Below are 22,976 nucleotides of genomic sequence, written 5' to 3'. Positions count from 1 at the left end.
AATTAAAATAAATTTTTTATAGACTAATACAAAGAGAGCCTTCAATAAATTTGATTTAATAAAGTTTCATAAAACTAACAATACATGATGCATATCAAGTAAGCCCCTTCTTTAGGGACTTGGTAGGAACCTGTATAAACACTACAAAGTTGTGAAATTATGACTAGTTTATTCAAAGGAAACATGCATAAAAAAGTTACAGCCATCATTTAATTCAATCCCTCTTTTGAAGTACATAATTTTAGAATAAGCTGAGACCCGAGAGATTTCTTTTTTACCGCTCATCGATGACATTGCTATCTTTCAGCAGTGATTCAACATGAAGCAAACATAATTAGGGCATAAGCATAAAAAAATTCCCGTCATTACAACCTTTCTTTCCGGCAGTTTGTAGCATCTGTAGCAGAAAGCAAGACATAAGCGTAACAAATGCTCAACAATTATGAACCACCACAATAAAGAAGAAAAATTGATCCCTAAACCTGTGAAAGAAATGAAATGTATCGTCATTATGAGAAAATGGGTAACCATAAAAAGAAATTGCATCAAAAACTAATCAAACAAGTCAATATTAAAAAAGGAAAACACAAAAATGTCATTCATAATAGACAAAAACACAACTGAATCAATCAAATCAAATAAACTCACCCTGTACTTTAAAAACGATTCATAACCAAAAACTCAGAGAATTGAACATGATAAGAGAGATTCGGGAGTAAAAAATTTAGAAATTGAATCAGAAATAAAATGAAGAGAAAAGGGTTACTTTTAGATTTGAGTTACCTTTTGAGAAAAGGATTTTCTTTAGACCTGATTGTTTGAGAGAGAGGCCAATGATTGAGCTGAGAGAGCTGAGAAATGTTGATAATCGTAAAAAAGAAAAACAAAAAGAAGAAATTTGAAAAAAAAGAAGACGATGATCGTAAAAAAAGAAGAAGGTGGACCGGGTAGTATAAGTGAGAATATTTAGGCCTTTTGTGGTGCTGGGCCTAATTTCCTCAAGTTACGGCGCTGCAACTTAAGAAAATGCAGGAGAATACATTTGACAGAAAGGTGGTCGCTGGCTGCTCCTCTTCTTTTTTCTGTTTTAAATTTACTTCACATCGTTACTTTTAGGTAAAGGTGAGAAAACGGCCGTTTACCTTGAAGTAACGGAGGCCGTTACCTTACAAAATATATATAACGGTTCAAAATCGGTCCTAACGGTAACAGCAGGTCCAAAAACCTGTAAATAACGTAACGGCCGTTATTTAAATCCATGTTTGAGAGTGAGTTGGGTGAGGTGGGATATGTTGTAACTTAATTCAATTTATTTGTGTTTGTATTATTTGTGCCTTAGTCATTTTTCATTTGCTGATGTGTGTATTTGTGAGAACAATAGCATTTAATGAGATTTTACGAAGAGTTTTATAGCCTGATTCAATTGCCTTACATCAAAGACTTCCTTCTGAGAGAACTGAATTTAGACTTCTAATTAAATGATACAGAGACTGTCAGCATAAATACAGACAGAGAGACCAACTAGAACTAGAGTTAAACTAGAGAAGGAATATCAATCACGGTTCCTAGATTCTAGGATGTACTCTGGCCTTAATTCTTACCTTGACGTAGAACCAGTCCCTTGCTCTTTCCGCGAACTGGACAGAGGAATGTCTCCACGAAGGTAGCATCGCCAAAATGCCTACAACTCCCCCAAATCCTACACTCCAACCAGATGCCAAACCCCAATAAAACCATTTCCAGAATTCATCGTCGTCGTCTTCATCCTTGTTTTGGGAGTCATCGTTGGCTGGTCTGTCTTGAAAAGTCTTGTCATCTTCAGGACATTTTCGAGTCACTGGTAGCCCACAGAGTTCTACATTACCGGCAAAAACAGAAGCATTAAAGCTTTGAAGTTGCGTGCTTCTCGGAATTCTCCCTGACAAATTATTGTGCGCAATGTCTATGTATCCTAGAAAAGTCTGCTTAGCCATGCTGACAGGAATTTCACCTGATAAACCATTTCTTGATAGATCAAACCATTGCAAGTAGTTCAATTCGCCAATATCTTCAGGAATCATCCCGGTTAAACCATTTCTTGACAAGTTCAATCCAACTAGTCCTGTAAGACTTGTTATTTCCTGTGGAATTTCTCCGGATAGTTTGTTTCCGGCGAGATTGATGATCCTTAACAGCTGAAGATTCTTCTGATACTCATATGCTGTTCCTTTCCATCCAATTAGCGCCTTATCGACATATATTCCTCCAAAAAAAATACCTTCGCCGGTAGATGACGAAAAATTGTGATTGTAAAGGTTATTGTTTACCAAGTTTTCTCTAGTCATAGCAGTGAAATTCTTGAAACAGTGTGGTATTGTTCCTGAAATATTGTTAACAGAGAGGTCTAACAGATGAATATTTTGTAGCCAACACAGCTGAACCGGTATGCTTCCATTGAATTCATTAGATTGTAAACTCAGAAACACCAGTAAAACCTGCCTTTCTCCAATCCATAAAGGTATTCCACCAGATAATCTATTATAACCAAGATCCAAAAATCTCAACCAACTGCAATTCTTTAACGATGATGGTATTCCTCCGGAAAAACTATTATTTTGTAACACAAATGATTGAAGCACGGATAAAGATCCCACCGAGGCTGGGATTTTTCCTGACAAGTTATTGGCAGCTAAGTTCAAGATAAGTAGCTGATGCCCATTCCTGAAACAATCATCAGGAACTTCTCCGGTTAACAAGTTATCTGAAAGGTCAAGGAAATTTAACTCCCTACCTATTACTTTACAAACAGATGAAATAGAGCCCACAAATTTATTCTTGGAAAGATTCAAAGAAGAAGCATTGGAAGGAAGTAACGGCAAAGAGCCTTCAAACAGGTTTGAACTTAAATCCATACCTGGACTAGCAACAAATTTCAACGACAAGTCCGGAACTACGCCACTCAACAGGTTGTTAGAGATATTCAGATAAAATATTGTGCGCGACAGGTTCCAAAACCACTGAGGAACAGAATCTGAAATTCCACCGTTTGCTATATCAAGCACCATATAGTTACTCTGAGTTCTTAACCACCCGGGGAAACGAGGCCCCAAATTGATAGACCTGAGACCTATTATATCCAACTTGAAAGGAGGAACCCAATCAGATTTGAATTTCAGAGCCAGAGGGTTGTAATTCAAATATATTTGCTTCAACCGGGAGAGTTTCAAAAAATGAGCCTCAGTAACCACACCTTGGAAATGATTATGAGAAACCCACAAAATCTCAAGGTTAGACAAGTTTCCAATACTTTCAGTAATAGTCCCATTTAATTTATTATGAACAACACTTAATTTCTTCAATGATGGAAGCATTGAAAAATCAGGCAATGACCCTTCCAAATGATTGTAACCTACATCCAACTCTACAAGATGAGAAAGCTGACCGAATCTCTTCGGAAAAGAACCGGTCAGTTGATTATCATAGACAACCAGTTCTTTCAAGGAAGAAAAGGTAGTGAAATCAGGTAACAAACCATAAAATTTATTCATATCTAATCTCAGAATCTCCAGCGAGTTCTTCGCGCACCTAGACAAATGTTCGAAAAACTCGGGAAGAGATCCGCTGATATTGTTGGCAGACAGGTCTAGTGTATGCAAGCCACAGAAACTCCCTATAAAACCTAAACTTTCACTTTCCAACTGATTATTTGAGAGATTAAGATGCACAAGAGGTATATTTGCCTGTAATAATCCATATGAAATGGAGCCTTTTAACTGATTATCACTGAGATCAAGAAACTGCAAATTCGACAAGTTCCTTAGCTGAAAAGCTAGGGTTCCGGAGAATCCAGCATTTGAGATATTCAGATATTGCAATTCGGACAGCAAACCATTAAATTCAGGGATTGTAGTTCCCAAAAAATCATTACGACTCAAATCTAAATAATTAAGGTGTCGTAATTCAAGCAACGAGAGGCTAAGCTTACCTCTCAAAAGCTTATTATCATCGGTAGCGTGAAGATCAAGCAAAGTAATATGACCTGTTTGGTTGCTGCACCGTACACCTCTCCATTTGCAGCAATCTTCTTCTTCACTCCGCCAAGAAGAGAGACGGCCGTACTCGTCTAGAAGATTCTCCTTAATCTCGAGAAGCGCTCGCCTCTCGCTCGCTCTGCACCGAACAAGAGAATCTCCAAGACCTGGTTTTATGTGCATAGTGATAACGTAAAGAACAAGAAATGATTTAATTATGTGTTTTATGATCATGATCGAAGGTGATCAAATCATCAAATCAAGATGAAGAATAATAAAATAAGTAGCGGTAATAGATGGAGAAGTTCTTATATATAGAGATGCTTGCATAAATTGTTTTCTCCATTGTTGGAACAGAGTTCAGGTGTGAAAATAAAAACAGGTGTATGGTGAAAGATAGGAGCCAAGGTCATTATCAGGGATGACTCTTGACTGAGTTAGGTTGGCTGAATGTCAATGACTTCAAATTTCTAAGGAGATTTTTTTCTTAATTTCTTGCATGCACTATTCAAAATATCAACTTCTCTTGACAGAGTTAGGTTGGCTGCATTTGTAGAATTTTCTTTTCTTTGTTGTACGGTACTACAGCCAATTATATACCAAAATCAGGCTAAGAAAATCTGCCAATTTATAATTTTTTTACGGCCAAATGTTGTAAAAAGGCCAAACCTTTCATAAAAGTTTCACAAAAGTCCTGACCTTTCAATTTTGTCGATTTTGGCCAAAAACAAATTATTTGGTTTCAGTTGTGGCCAACTCTCAGTTTGATTTTAATTTGCCTATGTGGTGCCTATGTGACGCCTATGTGGCATGCCAAATATTGAAAGTTCAGGACTTTTGTGAAACCAAATAATCCATTTTTGGCCAAAATTGACAAAATTGAAAGGTCAGGACTTTTGTGAAACCAAATAATCAGTTTTTGGTCAAAATCGACAAAATTGAAAGATCAGGACTTTTGTGAAACTTTTGTGAAAGGTTTGGCCTTTTTATAACATTTGACCTTTTTTTACTATAGATCAAACAAGTCAAGACTGAAGACTAACGGCAAGTATAAATTTCCGGTGAGAATAGGAAACAAGCGACTCATCTTTGTAATATTTAGCCACATCTAGAAAATTTAGCCTGAATGATTAAATTTATTAATAGAATTTGTGTTTAGAAGTTTGACAAGAAGATTAGGTGCTTAAAATATTCATGGAAATGGAATAGGTGTTAAAAAGCAGTTTGGTCATGTTGGTGAAATTGAATCATACATAGCAATTTGCTCAGTAGTAATGGATTTATGCAACTCTTTTGGCAATTGAATGAGGTGTGAAGCTTAAACAGCTCCTTGCACTAATAAATGATGAAACTATACACAAGCCAATTTCAATACTGACCCAGCTTATCAGAAACCCAATTACAGCATATACTGATGGAATGGTAGGAGGAGGAAGATCACCGTTCATCTTAATCATCATCATCATCATCACCGTCGTCAATTATCATCTTCCTCCTAAGCGCCGGAGTTTTTGTTGTTGTGTCCACATCATCCTCCAAATCTATCAATGCATCGTCTAATTCTTGATCATCACCATTACTGAATGCTGAGAGAACTGAACTGTCATTTGCTTCGGACACTAATATTTCTTCCCCACTCGCTTGGGGAGCAGCATCCTCATGAATATCATCAATTTCCATTTCAATGGACGAGCCTCTTCCATCCCTATAAATAAATAAACAAAAATGAACTTCACATTCAAGTTGCTGAACACCAGAAATATGTCCTCCCAAGGAAATGTTTTATGATTGCTAAAAGCTACACATGCTCCTTAAATGTTTAATGAGATCACAATCCTGAACTTGTGCGTCAATCAATTCTATTTTTATGTCAATTCACTCTTAAATTGTACAAAATAAATGAATTGGGGGACCGCAGTGATCTAATTTGGGAGTTAATCGACCTAAAATAGAAAGTATTGTCCGTATTTGACATAAAAATAAAGAATATTGTCTTTAATTAATTAAAATGGCCAAGTATAAATTAATTGACCCTGATCCTGATGCATAAGCTGAGGACCGTGATGAACCTTTGTTCAATGTTTAATCTTTTAGAACAATGAAGAAATCAGAGAGCATGGAAGAAAGTATCAGATTAAAGACCTACCTTTGGGCAGTATCTTTGGAAACACCAATGTCCGAGTTTTCCTCTGTTATTTTCCTCTCATCGGAAATTGTTGTGAGCCTTCTATTTTTTGCTCTTGGATGCAGCTTCCTGGTTTTACTGTGTCCAAAAAATACATTAAGAAAATTCATGGAGAAGAATAAACAAAAAATACACGAGACTATAGTTGTCAAATTAAAATTAAAATTAAAATCGGGAACCAAATCAAATTGTAAGATTTCATTTATATTTTCAAGTTTATTTCAAAGTATATATACTCGCATAAATTATATTTAAATATTTCTAAAATTTGAAATATATAATTTTTATTAAAAAGGTCTTAACTAGTAAAATTAGAGTGCTTTTAGCAAAAGTGCTCAGCAAACTAACTATTTTTTTAGCTTATAACATTCTTAAATAAAATTACTAATTAGAAGATAATATTAAGAAGGCAAAATCACTTTCAAATTCTTTCATTTTTATTATGTTTTTCTTTTTCTTTTTTTCCTCTTTTTTATACCGTTTCCCTCTTTTCATTTATGGTATATGAAAACAACTATTTTTTTATTATTTACTAATTTTTGAATTCTTTTTGTTTTACGAATAGTATGCTACACAGATTCATTACAATTCACTACAAATTTAGTATATTCGCCACCGATTCGGTTTGATTGGCGATTCATTCGCAAATTACTTCGGCTGAATCGCAAATCATATGATTTTGATAACAGAGCAAGAGACTAGAAACTGGATGATGATTTCTAAGCAGTAAAGCTGCAAGATCCAGGGTTGTGCTCCACCAGAGACAGGAAACTTACTTGAGAACAGAGTCTAAGATTTCGTTATCAGACAACTCTTCCTCCGCATTCTGTTCCTCCAAAAGTTTGTCACTATCTTTGCTTTTATTTCTTTAAATCAGAAAGAAAAGAATTTATTAAAACAAATTTGAACTCATTAAGAATCAGCTAAGACTAGAAAGTTAGAACAAAACCTCAAGCCCTTTCCTCAAGGAAAGAAATTAAAGAAAGATTTATGAATGCTTATCAGCAAAAAGAAAAAAATAGATGTGGTCCGCTTTTGGCAATACATAAATAAAATTAAAATCAAATAGATATCTATTAAATTTCTATTTGATTTTAATTTGAATATATATATAAATAGATATAAATGAAAAAAAATGTGAAGCTTAAGAGTTCAATCTCCTACTGGCCTTTACTGTATCTTCTCTAGATTTCTTAATATTATATTATATTCTAAGCAAAAATATGATGTATACTTTATTGTTTTTCAGCTGGATTCGGGCGGCCTGAAAAAACTTTTCTTCATTTTGTAGACAGAGAGGGGCTTTTTTCCTCCAAACAGTTTCTACGCCGGATTTTATGTTTCAAAGTAGGTTTTAAAAAGATTCATCGAATGCTACTTTCTTTCCCCGATGAGGGACCGCCTAGATCGGATTTTGGCTACTCTTGAAAAAGAAAATTCAATTGAATATAATATATCTAAGCCTAAGGGAGGCAACTGACAACTATAATGAATGAACCATGTCAAACAATAGAGCTAATTCTACATTTTCTAGTCCTTACACTCAAATGGTCCGCCCTGAGACAAAGAGAGAGGTACCTGAAAAGAGAGCTTAATAATTCATCATCAGAATTGCCAGAGAAGTCTCTTTCTGGGTTATTTTCGGACAAGTCATCAAATAGTCTGCCACCATCTGGATTACTACTCCTACATAAATAGAAACAATCAGTAAATTTCCGGTCATGTGGCTTTGCAGCATCAGAAAGGTCATCAAATACTTGAATGAATTTATGTGCAACTATCTCTGTGCATTCTTTTGCTATTTTGTTCTTAATTTGTAGCCCATTCTATAAAATACATGTATGTTAACATATTAAAATTGATTTTTAGCTCTAAGACCAAAAAGAAAAAGCTACCACTCAATAATTAACAGCTATTTACAATAGAAATGCTTTTGGACTGAATTAATCTGGTCAAATCTTAGGAATTTAAGACCAACGAATAAAACAAGTCGGAAATTGAGACAGAAAGATCATTAAAAATAAAAATGATAGGCAATACGAACAAAAGCAGGCTATTCATTTAATCAAAAACTTTGTATACTTAAAAGACATTGATACATTTCAGCAAAAATCAGCATTGCCAAGAGAGAGAAAAACCCTGTGGCCGTGAAAATGAAACTACTGATAGTACAGCTATTTTCATTTGAAAAATGTGCTTTGTTAGAATTCTTCCTAGCAAATCAGGTATATGAATTTTCCATATATTGTTAAAAATTCCATACTGCCATACCAGCAATTTCTCATGGATGAAGGACTCCACAAATTCAATAACGATAAACCCAAGCACCACCACTGACCACCCAAATGTAATGAGAGAATAAGAAAAATAGTTGACATGTATCATGAGCATAGTTGTCAAATCAAGAAACGACTAGAGAATCGAAATCTTAATTTTATGAATCGAGTCGAATCGTAAGATTCGGTTAATATAAATAAAATAATATTAATATATATGTTATGTTAAAATTAGATATTAAATATTATATTATAAACAAAATATTCTTATAGCATATTTATCTTTAAAAATAATTATATTTTCTAATAAAAATCATTTAATTTTTTCAAGATGAATAAGTTTTTTATTTGAAAAGGAAGAAATTTAACCTAAAAAGGACTACCTTAACCAAGAAATACAATAAAGATAATCATAAAAATATTCTGTACAGCTCATGAGATTAACACTTTAAATTTTTCCCACAGTTCAAAGTTCTTGTGCTTACCTTCTACTCATTCTCTTCAATGATAACAACATTTCATCATCAGATGTCTCTCCTCCAGCAGAAAATTCATTTTGTTCCTCGTCTCTAAGATGCAATATTGCTTCAGATCTCCTTTGCTGAGGAGCACGTAATCGAAGCTGCTTGAGTTTTCGAGAAACTTGTGCAGCTGTTATAGAATTATCAGCAGCCAGTGCATTTGCAATCATGTAGCTGCATCTTTTATGCTCTTTAAACCTAAATAAACCAACCAGTAAACAAGGTTAAGTTTCTTTCAACAAAAAACTCCAGTTCCAGCTCCACAAACTAAGTTCCTTCCAAGTTGCAAGCAAGATTAAGAAATAATGACCGATAATAGAGCAGCAATTAGTCCGTGTTGCTAATTTAATATCATTGAGGGAGATGGAATTTAAGATTTTAGATGACAAAATAAACCAGGATTAAATCTGGATAATATCAAATATAATCATTTAAGGAGTACTCACTGCTCAAATAAAGTCTTGATCATTTCTTCCTGATCTTTGCTAAAGATCTGCACTCTTTTCCTGGTAGTCCTGTTAAAAATAAGCATAAAAATGTCAACTTGCATAGCAAAGAAAATCATACTATCAAAGCTTCATACTAATAATATGCATCATACGCTTCTTATCATGTCTCCCAAGTTTAAAACAATTTCAGGAGAGTATGGGAGGGTAACTTTTGTACTGAAAAAGATGAAATCTCGAATATAAACCACTGTAAATCAAAAGAAAAAAAATGCTTATATATACTTACAGGGACCGCTTTTGCGAGGTTCCTTCATCATCAGTTGAATTTTGAGGACTATCTTTTTCATCAGACCTTTTATCTCCCAGCTGGTCGGGAAAAGAAAGAAATCCTCTATCAGCATCTCTCCTCCTCTTCTTTGATGATACTTTGAGTCCAAGCTGCTTGAGCTTGTTAATAACTTGTGCAGGTGAAACATGACCGGCAGGATCAAGGGATTCCGCAATAAGACGACTACAGTTTTTGTCATCCTTGTATCTGTAGAAATCTTAAAAGTCAAACAGATGCAGTAAAATGATTCTAGAAACTATATGAAAAGGAGTATGGGCGGGTGGGTAGTGACAAGCTTGTACAATAGCAGAAAATTATGAGAAATGACAATTTATGTATGAATTAAAGTAATTTGGTACAGAACTTGTATAGCCTTTGGTTTTCCTTTTACTAAGAAACATCAAACACTTACTTCTCATAGAGTTCTTTTATTCTCATCTCCGTCTCTTCATTTAAAACAAGTCTTTTTTTTCTTCTAGAAACCCCTTTAATTTCAGGTTTTATGGTATTTCCTCCGCTACAGAAGCCAGATATCAAGTGAAGTTAAGGAAAAGCTAACACTTTTAAGATTGAAGAGAAAAAAAAAACAGTAACTAATAGAGTTGTCACGGCATCATACTAGTCAGAATTTTCTTTTTCATCATCATTGCTCTTAGGTGAGTTATGTTTCTGAAATTCCCCTGCGGTGTCTTTCATCCTGAAAAATAAATAGTAATTCTCGTAATTAAGAAGTATTTCTAAGAGATCAAGAAACAAATTTTAGTAAACCAAAGCAAATGCCATTTCCCAAGAAAATTTAGCTAAGTTTTGAAAATAACACAACAAAATTCCCAAACTAACAATAAATGTATAGAACAAATAAGAAGTTTTAGCTAGTAAGCATGTCTCACTTCTGATATGGCTTATGAGAGATCACAACATCTGCCTCATCCTCACCCAGGGCATCAGCTAAGCTTCTAGGAGCCCATCCCTTTGCTTGTGATGGACTAATTTCTCCATCCACCGAAACATTTCCCCAACTTTTAGTTTCTTTCCTCAAATGGCCAAGTTCATGCAATAAGTACTCTGCATTAATGTAATGGCACTCTCTGCGGGACTTCCAGAAAAGAACTTCTACAAATAGGAGGGGCTGATTCTTCATTTTTCTTAGCATTCTTCTCATTAAAGTTGTCAGAAAATCAACAATACTTGCATATTCCTTGCATGGAGATGACTGTTGCTCATCCAGGATGTCATAGAATGTTGTAAGTAGTGATAACTGCACAAATTTGTTAGAACATGTTAATACATGACTGATGAGCTACAAAATAATGTGATAATCATAAGAATGATGAAATCTCTCGACTGAACCTGATAAAGCATAGGAGCGAGATCCAGGTCATCAGTGATCCTCCGCAACATGGATATGATGTAGCTATTTGTACTGATGGAATTATTCTTGTAAAACCTAAGCAACCAGCATAAATTCCGAATAATGTGTTGGTTTCCAAAAGCTGATAAAAAGGTGGAGACCTTAAAGTCAACTTCATGAGTTTCAGCGAGCTGCTCATCACTAGACGAATCATCAGAACTACCAGTAGGATCATCATCACAATGAACATTCTTTCTGCTAATTATTGGTGGCAGACTCTCATCAAGATTTCCCATTTTCTCTGCACAAATCTCAGGCGCATCAATTTGAACAGAGCTGGTATTTTCTTGATTATCTTGAACAGAACTACTGTTGTTTTCTTGATTATCTTGAACATTATTGTTGTTTTCTTGATTATCTTGAACAGCATTATTGTTGTTTTCTTGATTATCTTGAACATCATGATTGTTGTTTTCTTGATTATCTTGAACATCATGATGGTTGTTTTTTTGAATATCTTGAACATCATGATTGTTGTTTTCTTGATTTTCTTGAACATCATGAATGTTGTTTTCTTGACAATTTTGAAGGGCATTATTGTTGTGCTTTTCACTTTTCTCTTCCAATAAGCTCAGGTCAACTAATTGCTCAGTATTAGAAGCAAGAGTCTTTTCCTGAATGGTTACTCCATCTCCAGATGGTTCATTTTCAGTATCCTTCTTGTCCTGTGGTGCTTTCTTCTTTCGAACCTTCCTTGATTTCTTAGAAACCTTTATCACAAAAGAACAGTTTCACACTTTTGATTGATACAATAGAAAAATATTTCTAAAACAGAAGCTCAGATATTCTAAAATTTATAAAAATAAAAAGCTATTATGCAAAAGAAATCAACTACAACAAATTCAGAGAAGCAAACACATACAAACGGCAATGCTGCATAACAAATGCACAACATCCCTTTAAAAATCAAAAGGAAAACTAAAATATGATGGCTTACCCTTAAAGTGCCACGTGTTTGAAGACTCTCCATCAGTCTCACAATTAAATGAATCATTTCCACCAAATCTGCAAGATCACTGACAAGAAGAGAAATGAATATAGCCCAAGTAGCAAAACTGGAGCATAATGAAACACTTGTTTACTTCAGCATTCACTATATAAACATAGGTAAGGATTTGGCTCCAAAAGTACACAATGAGCTGAATGGGCTGACTGGACAGAGATATAGGCAAAATAAAAAAAGATAATAAGTTCAGATCTCATTTAAATTGATTAATTTAGCTTTTATGAGAAATTCCAAAATGACGCATAATCATCAACACTTCCTTTCCAAAATCTACTGAATAACAGATTTAGAGAAATGTAGAGAGCACAAACATGGTAAATTTAGGTCCTGCAAAAAAAATAAGATATCCTATGGGGCTCATAAGAATTTCCAGATGAGTCTCCATAAACAAAAGTTACCTTAATACTATTTTACTCAGCACAAAGATACCAAATTTTTGTTTCGTGAATCCTAAAATGTAAATCACTGTAGAGATCCTCAATCTAGAGAAAACATGAATGAAATAGAAACAAAGAATTCTTAGCCCTTCTTAAAGAGAGGGGAAAAACCTTTTGGGTTGTTTGTGAGTATCAAAGGATTTGATCAGGCTTAAGAGGAACTGAGTCATTCCTTGATCAGTCTGATCATAGAATAGCTTGTAAAGCAGTATGCGAGCTGTTTGAGGTTCCTTAGAACCTTCAGGCAATATCTTCAGCACCAAATCTAACATACGGATCTGCACAAAACAGACGTTATAGTTTAAGCACCTATCTAGCATCTAATCATTGTCATTATATTACTAAGAAAAGACGTAAAAGATAAATGAGTATTGTCCTTTCTTTGCTGGAGTTAGCTTCATTGAACTAGAAGCTCTTGGACCTTTTCAAGGTTAAGCACGTGTTTTTGGAGTGGTCCGTCTTTATAATGCACCCAAACGAACTTTCATTTTAATACACATTTCAATAAAAAAAACTGATATCGACCACAAATGGAGCAGGAATTTAGAGAGTTCTTACATCTAAACCATATTTTTCTTCTTTAAGATGTCTAAGAAGAGCTTTGTTAAGCATCTTGGCCAATAACTGACAAAAATTAAGCAAAAGTAATTTTTTCTATTGACTATTAAGCTACAAAGGACCTTTCAATTTTGAGAATGTTTGGTGCAATGAACTCTACTCCCAGTTATGGAATTTGTCTTCATTTATGGTCTCATGACAGAAAGAATCAAAACAATAAGTACGACTTACCATAACTCTCATAAGAGAGCCAGCTGCTGATAGAAATGTATAGTCATTTGTCTGTTTAAGGCCTTCAAAGGCGTTGCGCCATCTTGAGATGACTAATAGAAACATTGATTCATTCATTGATGCAGCGATTGGTCCGCACACATCACCTTTAAAAAATGTGTCATCAGCATGTTCATCAGGTAAGATGCGACAATCATCTTTATCCATGTTTGGCTGCAATTGAACAACAAATATCCGCAAATTATTGGAGTAAAGATAAGAGGGGAAATGATTAATAAGAAACTGGCAAATATTCGACATGAAGGATTTACCACATATCATTTGCTTATATAGATTGTTCCATGAATTTTTAAAGCAATTAAAAATTACATAAACTTTTCCAGCACATTTGATAATAATTTGATGCAGAGATTAATGCAATGCATACCACAAGGACGCTTTCCTAAAACAAAAGCTTTCTTAGACTATTAGAATTTGGAAAGAAAAAAGAACGTTGTACCAAACAATAAACACAAATCTATTTAAGAATGAAAGAAGATATTAGCCAAGGGCTCAAGAGTATGACATCTATCAGATAATAGAAGCGCCATTACTAGCTAACAGAACTAAAGACATAGAAACCTTCCCAACTCACCTTCAATGTCAAACACTTGTAATACTGGAAAGAAGAAACAAATTGAGCAACCTTGAAGAAATTGACAATATCACTTTTCTGAACTGCATGATGCTCCTTCTCGATATCCTCAGAAATTGTTTGCATCAAAACTGAGAAAAAAGAAGATTTTTATTGAATATTAAGTTAGAGATACATCATACATAGAAACAAATCATAGCAAAGATAAAACAAGGTTTTAAATCCAGAAAACATACCATTATAACCCCCTGATAGAAAATGGTACAGAAAATCATTCAGCAAAACCAAAATATCATCCTTCATTGAAGGTAATCTCCCATGGTCCCACATGATCCTTTTAGTCGACTTCCTGTGATTTTTATGAGGTTTAAGCAGGACATTTTTAGATGCAGAACTAGGGTTTCCTTTATAGACTGCTTTAGAACCATCCTATAGGGAAAAAAAAGGCAAAATATCCATTGACGTGACAAGAAATAGTAAGAAACCCATGAAAAGCATCACTTATGCCGAAACTACAAACCATAGTAAGCCGTGTAAATGTTCCACTAAATTGTGAATGGCGTGCCATATTACATTGCCTGGAAAGCTTTCTTCTTTTCTCTTCTTCAGCTTCCATTATGGACTTAAGACTATCAAGAGAAGTTTTGGCATTTTCAACCACCTATAAAATCCAAGATCAATATCACAAAACAAAAAAAAGCTTTCGTACTTCAGCTAATTTCTATTTTCCTGTCATAGAATTTAACCCCAAAGATAGCAAGGAATTCTCAACTTACTGCAGAACATGATAGCTGAAAAGCAAATCAAGATAGACTGACCTTAGAATCCTTTTTTTGTGCTTTAGCAATCAACTCTGGATCTTGACCCATGAAAATATAATGGAAAGTCTCTAACAGAAGCAGGTTATCTTGACGAAGATAGCAAGAACTACAAACATGCTGAGTGATAATTATAATAAGGTCCATTACATTCTCGTGAAACATAAGTTCTAAAAATCTGTCCCTGAGTGACAAAAGATGACTAACAGATGTCCCGACTTTCTGCAACAAGGACATATCTTGTATTGCAAGAATGTTTCTGAACAACGTGAGTACCAACTGCACCAATTTCCAATCATCTTCCGTGAATTCTTCGCTGTGAAAATATAATCAATGCTATTTTAAATAGAGCATAGCAAAAGGAACGTCAAATGACCTAGTGGATATATGACGGGTAAAATGGTATTCGTTACCGTTCCAAATGTTCAAGAGGGTCTTCTAGTAAAGCAACAATCACTCCAACAGTATCACTATATGTGATTGCTGATTTCAGACCCCAGAGGTACTCAGTCTGTTGAGGAATATCACTGGATGATGGCTCAATTGGCATGGTAAGAAACACTAACACCTTCACTGAATTATCAGAAATCATTCAAATTGTCAAAAATTCAATCTATAAGCTCCAGAATGAGAAAAACTAAAAACAAGCTGTAATCACCTGCATTTAATACCAAGCTACGATCCTCTTGACAGTACTGAATAATCGGAATCAAATCCTTAGACACGATTTTCCACTTACATACTTGCTTAAATACTTCTCGCGTTTCTGGATCATCTCGCCTCAAACATCTGAGCAAATCCTTTACATTCTCTGAGAAAATATCAGCAAAAACTAATCACATATAAAAAACTTAAATCTAAATTCCATCAACTAAACAGATTATTGCTTAACTTGATGATTATCAAAACTGAGTAACTAATAGTTTTACCTAGGCAGTTCTCGCCTTTGGAGTAGCGGATTTTTCCGTCGTCGTCCTTTTCTACGTCGCCGAGACCGGCACAAATCACCGATAACTCTAGCATTTTCCGATTTGAATAAACTGAAGAAATAACGGTCGGATCTGTCGGTATTGTTGCGAAAAATTGTGAAAATGAAGGAGCAGAGGTAAAAAAAATGAAAGAAGAGTGTGATTAGGGCTGTGGCGCGAATTGAGATGGGAATTTTCCCGCGCTGTTGAATGTGAAAGGAAAGATCAGATGCTACCAATAATAAGAACTTTGTTGTAACCTACTATGTGGCAGAATATGATTCGATATTAGTGGGGAGAGCTTGGGCCGCCTGAATCAGATCGATTGCACCAATTCTGGCAGCTGAAACGTAGCTGTTCAAAGTCCGGCCCAATTATGAGACATTTGGCCCATTAAAGCATTGAAGTTGGATTTAAAAAAAAAAAAAAATGAAGTTGCAAATTTTAGTTAAAAGATAAATATGGTTTTTCTTTATGAAATTTATATAAATGGTATTAAATAATGTTAAATTCTCACTGGAATTTGTTGAATATGGATTAATTGAGTTTTGAATCTTATGCATTACAATCTATAATAAAATGTGATTTAATTACTTAAAATAAAATAAAAAAAGGTTGAATGTAATATAATAAGTAATATATATATATATATATATATATATATATATATATATAAAATATATAAACATAATAAATTAATTATTAATAATATCTTTTTTTTGAAATACAAAAAATTACTTGAGAAACAAATTAATTGAAAAAACTATATGTAGTTGAACTAAGTCTTTCTTGTTCGGCTCGAACTCATTTGTTAGATTAAAAGACCGGATTCGTATTTTAGTTAAAATTCAATTATTTTTAAGGCGCCGAACTTGAGTATGGTAGGCTCGACATATTTATGTTTACATCTAGTATATAATCTAGCAAAATACATCATATAAGAGCTCGATTATGAGCTCACGAGCCAGCTTATATAGGAGTTTTTAGTATCTATTTAAGTTTTCAACATACTAATGAACGGGGTTGAACTCGGTATTTATACAAGCCAGTTAAAATTTGACTCATTTTGCATTTTAATGAAGGAGTTTATTAACATCTAACTAAATCAATACAAGTTGAGTTTGAGTTCAATATTTGAAGTTCAAACCTAACATGAACACTTTAACGAACTAATTAAACATCAGACATTTGAAAATTTGGTTCGGCTTGGTTTGGTTTTTCGGTTTTTCCACGTCACTAAGTAGGAGAAAGTAGTTTTGGTTAGGTCTTCTCATGCAAATGAAAAACGACAACAATCTATAATAAACGTTTCTCCAAAAACGCCGCCGCTTCATGTAGGTACCCATCAGTCAAAACAATACAACCCAATTTTGAACAGAATTTTAGCGGAAAATAACAATATAAAAAAAGAATTAAAAAAACCCCAAAATCTTGCTTACTTGCTTCATCATCTCTTCGATACAAACTAAGCTCTCGCTCTCTTTACTTCGCCTCCCCTCTTTGCTTTTTCCGCCAAATTTATCGGCCAGCTATTTCTCCCTTTAATAAACCACACTCTTTGCTTCTCCCTCTCCAACAAGCTAACTCTCTCTCTGCGGCATTTTACCAAACACTTTCTCTTCAATCAAATATTACCATGGCTCAAGTGGTTGCTATCAGATCCATTCACTCGTCGCTGCTCTCTCCCGCCTCTGGTTCCTTACAAGATCGAGCTTTCGTTGCCGATAAGCTTAAGCCGTCGAGTTTCGCTTCTCGAGTACTCTCGCGCCAGGAGAATGGCAACAAGAGTAGTCTCATTTCAAATTCTCGTAGCAGAACTGGAATCGTTGCTGTTCAGAGATCTGCGAGAGTTGAGCCGCAAGTTATTCCTGTCTCTCCTGAGGATGTACCGCAGGTCTATCATACTACTCTGTTTGTCTGTGTATTTGTTTTTTTTCTTTTGTTCTATTTGTGTTTGTGAAGATAAAAAATGTGTGATTGAATAGAACTTTGATTTAGGTTTAAATTTGAATTTGAATGCGATTTGAGATCTTGAATTCTATGATTTTCTGGATTTGGTGAGCTAAGCAGCATAACACTCTACTTAATTGATTAAATACTGTTATTTATTTGTTTTTATAGTATAATCATGTTGCCTATGGTGATAATGATTAATTAAATAAATTAACGCGGTTTATCGTTATTATTATTGCACGTTGCCTATGGTAATTTGTTATTGTTGGTGTACTTCAGATTAGTGCTTAATGAACTTGTTTACTGTGTGTTGTTTTTTTATCAGAGAGAATACTGTACTTAATTGATAGAATAATACTCTACTTAATTGATGGAATATTGTTCTTTTTATAATATAATCATGCTGCTAATGGTGATAATGATTATGAAATAAATTAACGTGGTTCATCATTATTATTGTTGCTGTTATAATCATGTTGCTTATGGTAATTTGTTAGTGTATAATTTTGGATTGGTGCTTAATGAATTTGTTTATTGGGTGTTGTTTTTTTTTATCAGAGAGAGGAACAAGTGTTAAATTTACAGCAATTAGGCGATACATCAATGGGCATGTGGTCCAAGCCTGTAGTTAGTCGTAAGACGAAGATTGTATGTACCATTGGTCCATCAACTGATACAAGAGAAATGATATGGAGTTTAGCTGAGGCGGGAATGAATGTGGCAAGGATGAATATGTCTCATGGAGATCATGCTTCTCATCAGAAAGTTATTGATTTAGTTAAAGAATACAATGCACAGTCTAAAGACAATGTCATTGCTATTATGCTTGATACTAAGGCAGGTTAACATGCATTTTTACTTAATTTATTCTATTAGAATTCGTTACAACAGGCTAAATACTGTAGTTTTTTGTGATATATGAAATGACTTTGCTATCTTGTTAATACTTATTGTGTCTGTTTGAATTTGTTTAAATTATTATCAGGGTCCTGAAGTTAGGAGTGGTGACTTGCCTCAACCGCTCAATTTATTGCCTGGACAGGAATTTACTTTTACAATCCGCAGAGGTGTTAGTACTGCTGAATGTGTTAGTGTTAATTATGATGATTTCGTTAATGATGTAGAAGCTGGTGATATTATTCTGGTCGATGGTATGTGATCCTTATCTTTTCTTTAATGGAAGTTTTATGTATTGGTATTTGGTAATATAGCCGACGGTTGAATGTTCATGTGGATGCATATGCTTGGTGTGTCAAATGGCTTTCATTGTTCCTATGTGAATGAGGGCCGAGGGGCACTTGCCAATAGATTTACTAATGCATGTTTTTGAGTCTCATTTTTTGGGATGAAATAGTGTGAGATAGGAAATAAAATTACTGTCATGGATCTGTGCTGATCACAATAATCATTGAAAATGAATAGTATTTTGTCCTTGTGTGATTATACCTCCACTCAGTAAAAAAATAGTCCTGTATGCGTCTCAATATCTAATCTAGAAGTGAATATCTGTTATCATGTAATGCTCTACCTTCTCATCTCGTGCAAACTTTTCAACAAATCTAGTTCCTTAAAATCATAGTAAAATCGATTATTCAATGCCAAGATTGAGTAGGTTACTTAAATACTGTCAAACAAGCCTGATAAGATGTTTCATGATTTCTATATTTTTTCCCCTTGTTGGTTTTCTTTCTAACAAATTTTTTAAAAGGGACAAGATATTTTATTGTGAATTTCATCCTTTCTGAGTCTTGATATATGATGTAGGTGGTATGATGTCATTTCTGGTTAAATCTAAGACTGAAGACTCGGTGAAGTGTGAAGTTATTGATGGAGGAGAACTTAAATCCAGGCGTCATCTAAATGTTAGAGGAAAAAGCGCTACATTGCCTTCCATCACTGGTTGGACCTAGTATCATTTATATGTTCTATGCAGTTCTTACATTTTTATTTTTTTCATTTTCTGCTCCAGGGTGGTGGTTTTTTTGCTAAAGAATTTATGGTGTAATTTTTTTTTCTTATAGAAAAAGATTGGGATGACATAAAGTTTGGAGTGGACAATAAGGTAGACTTCTATGCAGTTTCCTTTGTTAAAGATGCACAAGTTGTTCATGAACTGAAGAATTACTTGAAAGGTAATAACAGTAGTAGATATTTCCAGTACAAAATCAATTTGGATTTATGATTGGTGAAATAGTTATAACTTATAATGGTGTTTTGTTTGGCAGGCTGTGGCGCTGACATACATGTGATTGTAAAAATTGAAAGTGCAGATTCTATCCCAAATTTGCATTCAATTATTACAGCATCTGATGGGGTAATGACCTGAAACTTTCCATCTTTCAGTGCTGATAAACTTGCTGAGCTTTTGGACATAGGTCTCAACTGTCTTTAATAATTGTTAGATTCCATCTTAAAAACCAATTGGTGTTAAGTGGAGGTGCTCAACCAATATATAAACACGTCCATTCACACACAATAAATGTGGGATTTCCCACTTCAACACTCCCCCTCACGCGTAGCGTGACTAGGCCGAGCAACAAATCCTCCTCACGCTTCGCGTGGGCCGGACCACACTCAAATTGTGTGAACAGACAAGGCTTTGATACCAAGTTAGATTCTATCTTAAAACCAACCGGTGTTAAGTTAGAGGTGCCCAACCAATATATAAACACATGTCCATTCACACACACAATCAATGTGAATTTCCCACTTCAACAATAATGTTTTGTCAAGCTAAAGTGTTATTTTAAATATTGAGATTAGTGTTTATGTGTCATGTATGCCTATATATGAATTTCAAACACATGCTTGTTGAGGATTATTTGGCGTCGCTGGTGACTGTCAACCTTTCTGTTATTTTATTCCTTACTTTTAGTGTCTTAAATGTTTTTATTTTTGTTTTGTGTGTACGCTTGAGAGTGGCTGCAAGAATTTACCAGTTCTGATGTTTGAGTTCAGAAGAATCTAATATATATAAACTCTGCATGCTTTGGTGAATCTACTTGTTGCTCTGACAAATTTTTTGGGTGCACGAATAATTTTTTTGGCCGATAACTCTTATCTTACATATATACTGAGTAACTTGTTATTATTATGTAGGCAATGGTTGCAAGAGGAGACCTTGGTGCAGAGCTTCCAATTGAGGAGGTCCCACTTCTGCAGGTAATTTTTGTATCTTAGCAAGGGGTGACTTTATAGCACTATTGTTGGGGTTGTGTACTTGTATATACATGAAGTTGAGTGGTTCTTTACTTCTCATTGTAGGAAGAGATTATCAGACTTTGCCGGAGCATGGGCAAAGCTGTTATTGTGGCAACAAATATGCTGGAAAGCATGATTGTTCATCCAACTCCAACCCGAGCTGAGGTTTCTGACATTGCCATTGCTGTTCGTGAGGGTTCTGATGCAGTCATGCTTTCTGGAGAAACTGCTCACGGAAAGTAAGTGGGTTTTGGCAGTGTGGCCACTATTTTTCATGCTGTAGCAAATTTCAATGATATCTTGTCCTTGTAGGTTCCCATTGAAAGCTGCCAAAGTTATGCATACAGTTGCATTACGAACTGAAGCAAGCATAGCTGGTGGTACAATTCCACCAAATCTTGGTCAAGCCTTCAAGGTAGCTGGAGCCAACTCTCTTATCTCGTCTTTCTGTCATTTCTTTGATTTCATTGGCGCCTGAATACTGACTAGGAACTTCTTGTTATCTGCAGAACCACATGAGTGAGATGTTTGCATATCACGCAACCATGATGTCGAACACACTTGGAACCTCAATTGTTGTCTTCACCAGAACTGGATTCATGGCTATATTACTTAGCCATTATCGACCTTCTGGCACCATTTTTGCCTTCACGAATGAGTGAGTTTCTCTTGCTGATTGGTAATTACTGTTTAGTTACTCTGGCTTTTGCTTGCGGAAGTACTGACATTCACACTTAGATTAAAAATGGCTGTCTGACTAGACTCCTCTACTAATTTATCTCTATATGGTGGCATTTGAGTAGTCAGAGTTAGTTTGCTCATCTTTTTACCTCTTATATTATCTGCTCTCTTGAATGCTTACTGAGGTTTGAATAATCTATTAGGAACATTAGGTGAACCATATTCAAGCATATTAGCCATATGCTCTAAAATAAAAGGATAATGTCTTCTATATAACAGCAAGGTTTCTATAAAAGAGGTATTTTAGTTCCAAATTTAACCACGTACATGACTTTTGACGGGCATGCAGAAAGAGAATACAACAGAGACTGGCTTTGTACCAAGGAGTATGTCCCATATACATGCAGTTTTCAGATGATGCTGAAGAAACCTTCGGCAATGCCTTATCAGTGCTCAAGGTAACTTCTTATTTAACAATCCCGTCTATTCTTTTCAATTAACCAGCAATTACGGTGTTTATCATCTTAGCAACTCATAACTGCATATAACGAGCCTGGGGTACTAGATATCCTATTTGTCATTATTGGGGTATAGAGGCCTGACAGTTTTTAATTTGCTTTTCAATTTACATAACATGAGAATTGATATAAGGAAATACTCTTTAGCCGACTAATACTGCAGCTCCATGATAATATTAACTAAAGTTTACTGCTACAATTGCATTCCCATGTAACAAAACGCGTTTAAAAATGCGAACCGACTATTTTCACAAATGCTTTTGGGACATTCTGTTAATGAAATGAATGTGGTTTTCATTTACAGAACCAGGGGATGATAAAGGAAGGAGAGGAAGTTGCACTTGTCCAGAGTGGCAGACAACCAATCTGGCGATTTCAATCTACTCACAACATTCAGGTCCGGAAAGTGTCGGCTTGAAGATAGATCAACTTGTTATGGCTTGAGGATGAAGTTCTTTTTACCTGTGCTATAGGTACTTGTTTTCTTTTTGTTAGCCATTACATTAGCTCTTTCCTTCCTAGGTTTTAACTGAATTTTTTCTTCAATGGCTTATTTCGCTTTTACGTTTCTTATTTATTCTAGCATGTATGACGAAACAAGTTGCAGTTGAATGAAATTTTTATTTTACGAAAAAACAAGGTATTGCTGCGATAGGAAGAGAGCCAATGATATTATAACGCATCACTGAATATATGAAAATACCAATTAGTTAAATTAAGTTATTGATATTATTTAGTGATCTTTATTATTGGCTTTGTTCACGGATCATGTTCTATGGTGGATATAAGTA

The 22,976-nt window shown here is 34.7% G+C and overlaps 3 protein-coding genes across 3 annotated transcripts; 1 reads left to right on the top strand and 2 right to left on the bottom strand.

Moving 5' to 3' along the window:
- Nucleotides 1-1,380: 1,380 nt before the first annotated feature.
- LOC126672130 (receptor-like protein EIX2) lies at nt 1,381-4,506 on the bottom strand. The gene has a single exon (XM_050366073.2). It carries the CDS (start codon nt 4,242-4,244, stop codon nt 1,566-1,568), a length of 2,679 nt encoding a protein of 892 aa, XP_050222030.2. The 5' UTR covers nt 4,245-4,506; the 3' UTR covers nt 1,381-1,565.
- Nucleotides 4,507-5,207: 701 nt separating this feature from the next.
- LOC126673890 (uncharacterized) lies at nt 5,208-16,073 on the bottom strand. Its single transcript, XM_050368202.2, has 21 exons — nt 15,794-16,073; nt 15,523-15,675; nt 15,278-15,437; nt 14,865-15,180; nt 14,567-14,707; nt 14,283-14,475; nt 14,047-14,177; nt 13,413-13,625; nt 12,735-12,901; nt 12,118-12,196; nt 11,120-11,890; nt 10,660-11,027; nt 10,389-10,466; nt 10,182-10,286; nt 9,728-9,976; nt 9,439-9,507; nt 8,957-9,190; nt 7,774-7,881; nt 6,972-7,061; nt 6,157-6,273; nt 5,208-5,715 (listed from the first exon to the last, which is right to left on the bottom strand). The coding sequence occupies exons 1-21, from the start codon at nt 15,885-15,887 to the stop codon at nt 5,460-5,462; spliced, it is 4,092 nt and encodes a 1,363-aa protein (XP_050224159.1). The 5' UTR covers nt 15,888-16,073; the 3' UTR covers nt 5,208-5,459.
- A 1,185-nt stretch (nt 16,074-17,258) lies between these two features.
- Nucleotides 17,259-22,758, top strand: LOC126673210 (plastidial pyruvate kinase 2). The gene is made up of 12 exons (XM_050367236.2): nt 17,259-17,726; nt 18,344-18,622; nt 18,771-18,936; nt 19,550-19,684; nt 19,807-19,917; nt 20,011-20,099; nt 20,885-20,947; nt 21,050-21,225; nt 21,299-21,401; nt 21,496-21,644; nt 22,017-22,125; nt 22,490-22,758. Exons 1-12 carry the CDS (start codon nt 17,469-17,471, stop codon nt 22,601-22,603), a joined length of 1,752 nt encoding a protein of 583 aa, XP_050223193.1. The 5' UTR covers nt 17,259-17,468; the 3' UTR covers nt 22,604-22,758.
- Nucleotides 22,759-22,976: the final 218 nt, after the last annotated feature.

Source organism: Mercurialis annua, linkage group LG3, assembly GCF_937616625.2.
Source record: "Mercurialis annua linkage group LG3, ddMerAnnu1.2, whole genome shotgun sequence".
Classification (NCBI taxonomy): domain Eukaryota; kingdom Viridiplantae; phylum Streptophyta; class Magnoliopsida; order Malpighiales; family Euphorbiaceae; genus Mercurialis; species Mercurialis annua.
This window is presented reverse-complemented; position numbering and strand designations above follow the sequence as displayed.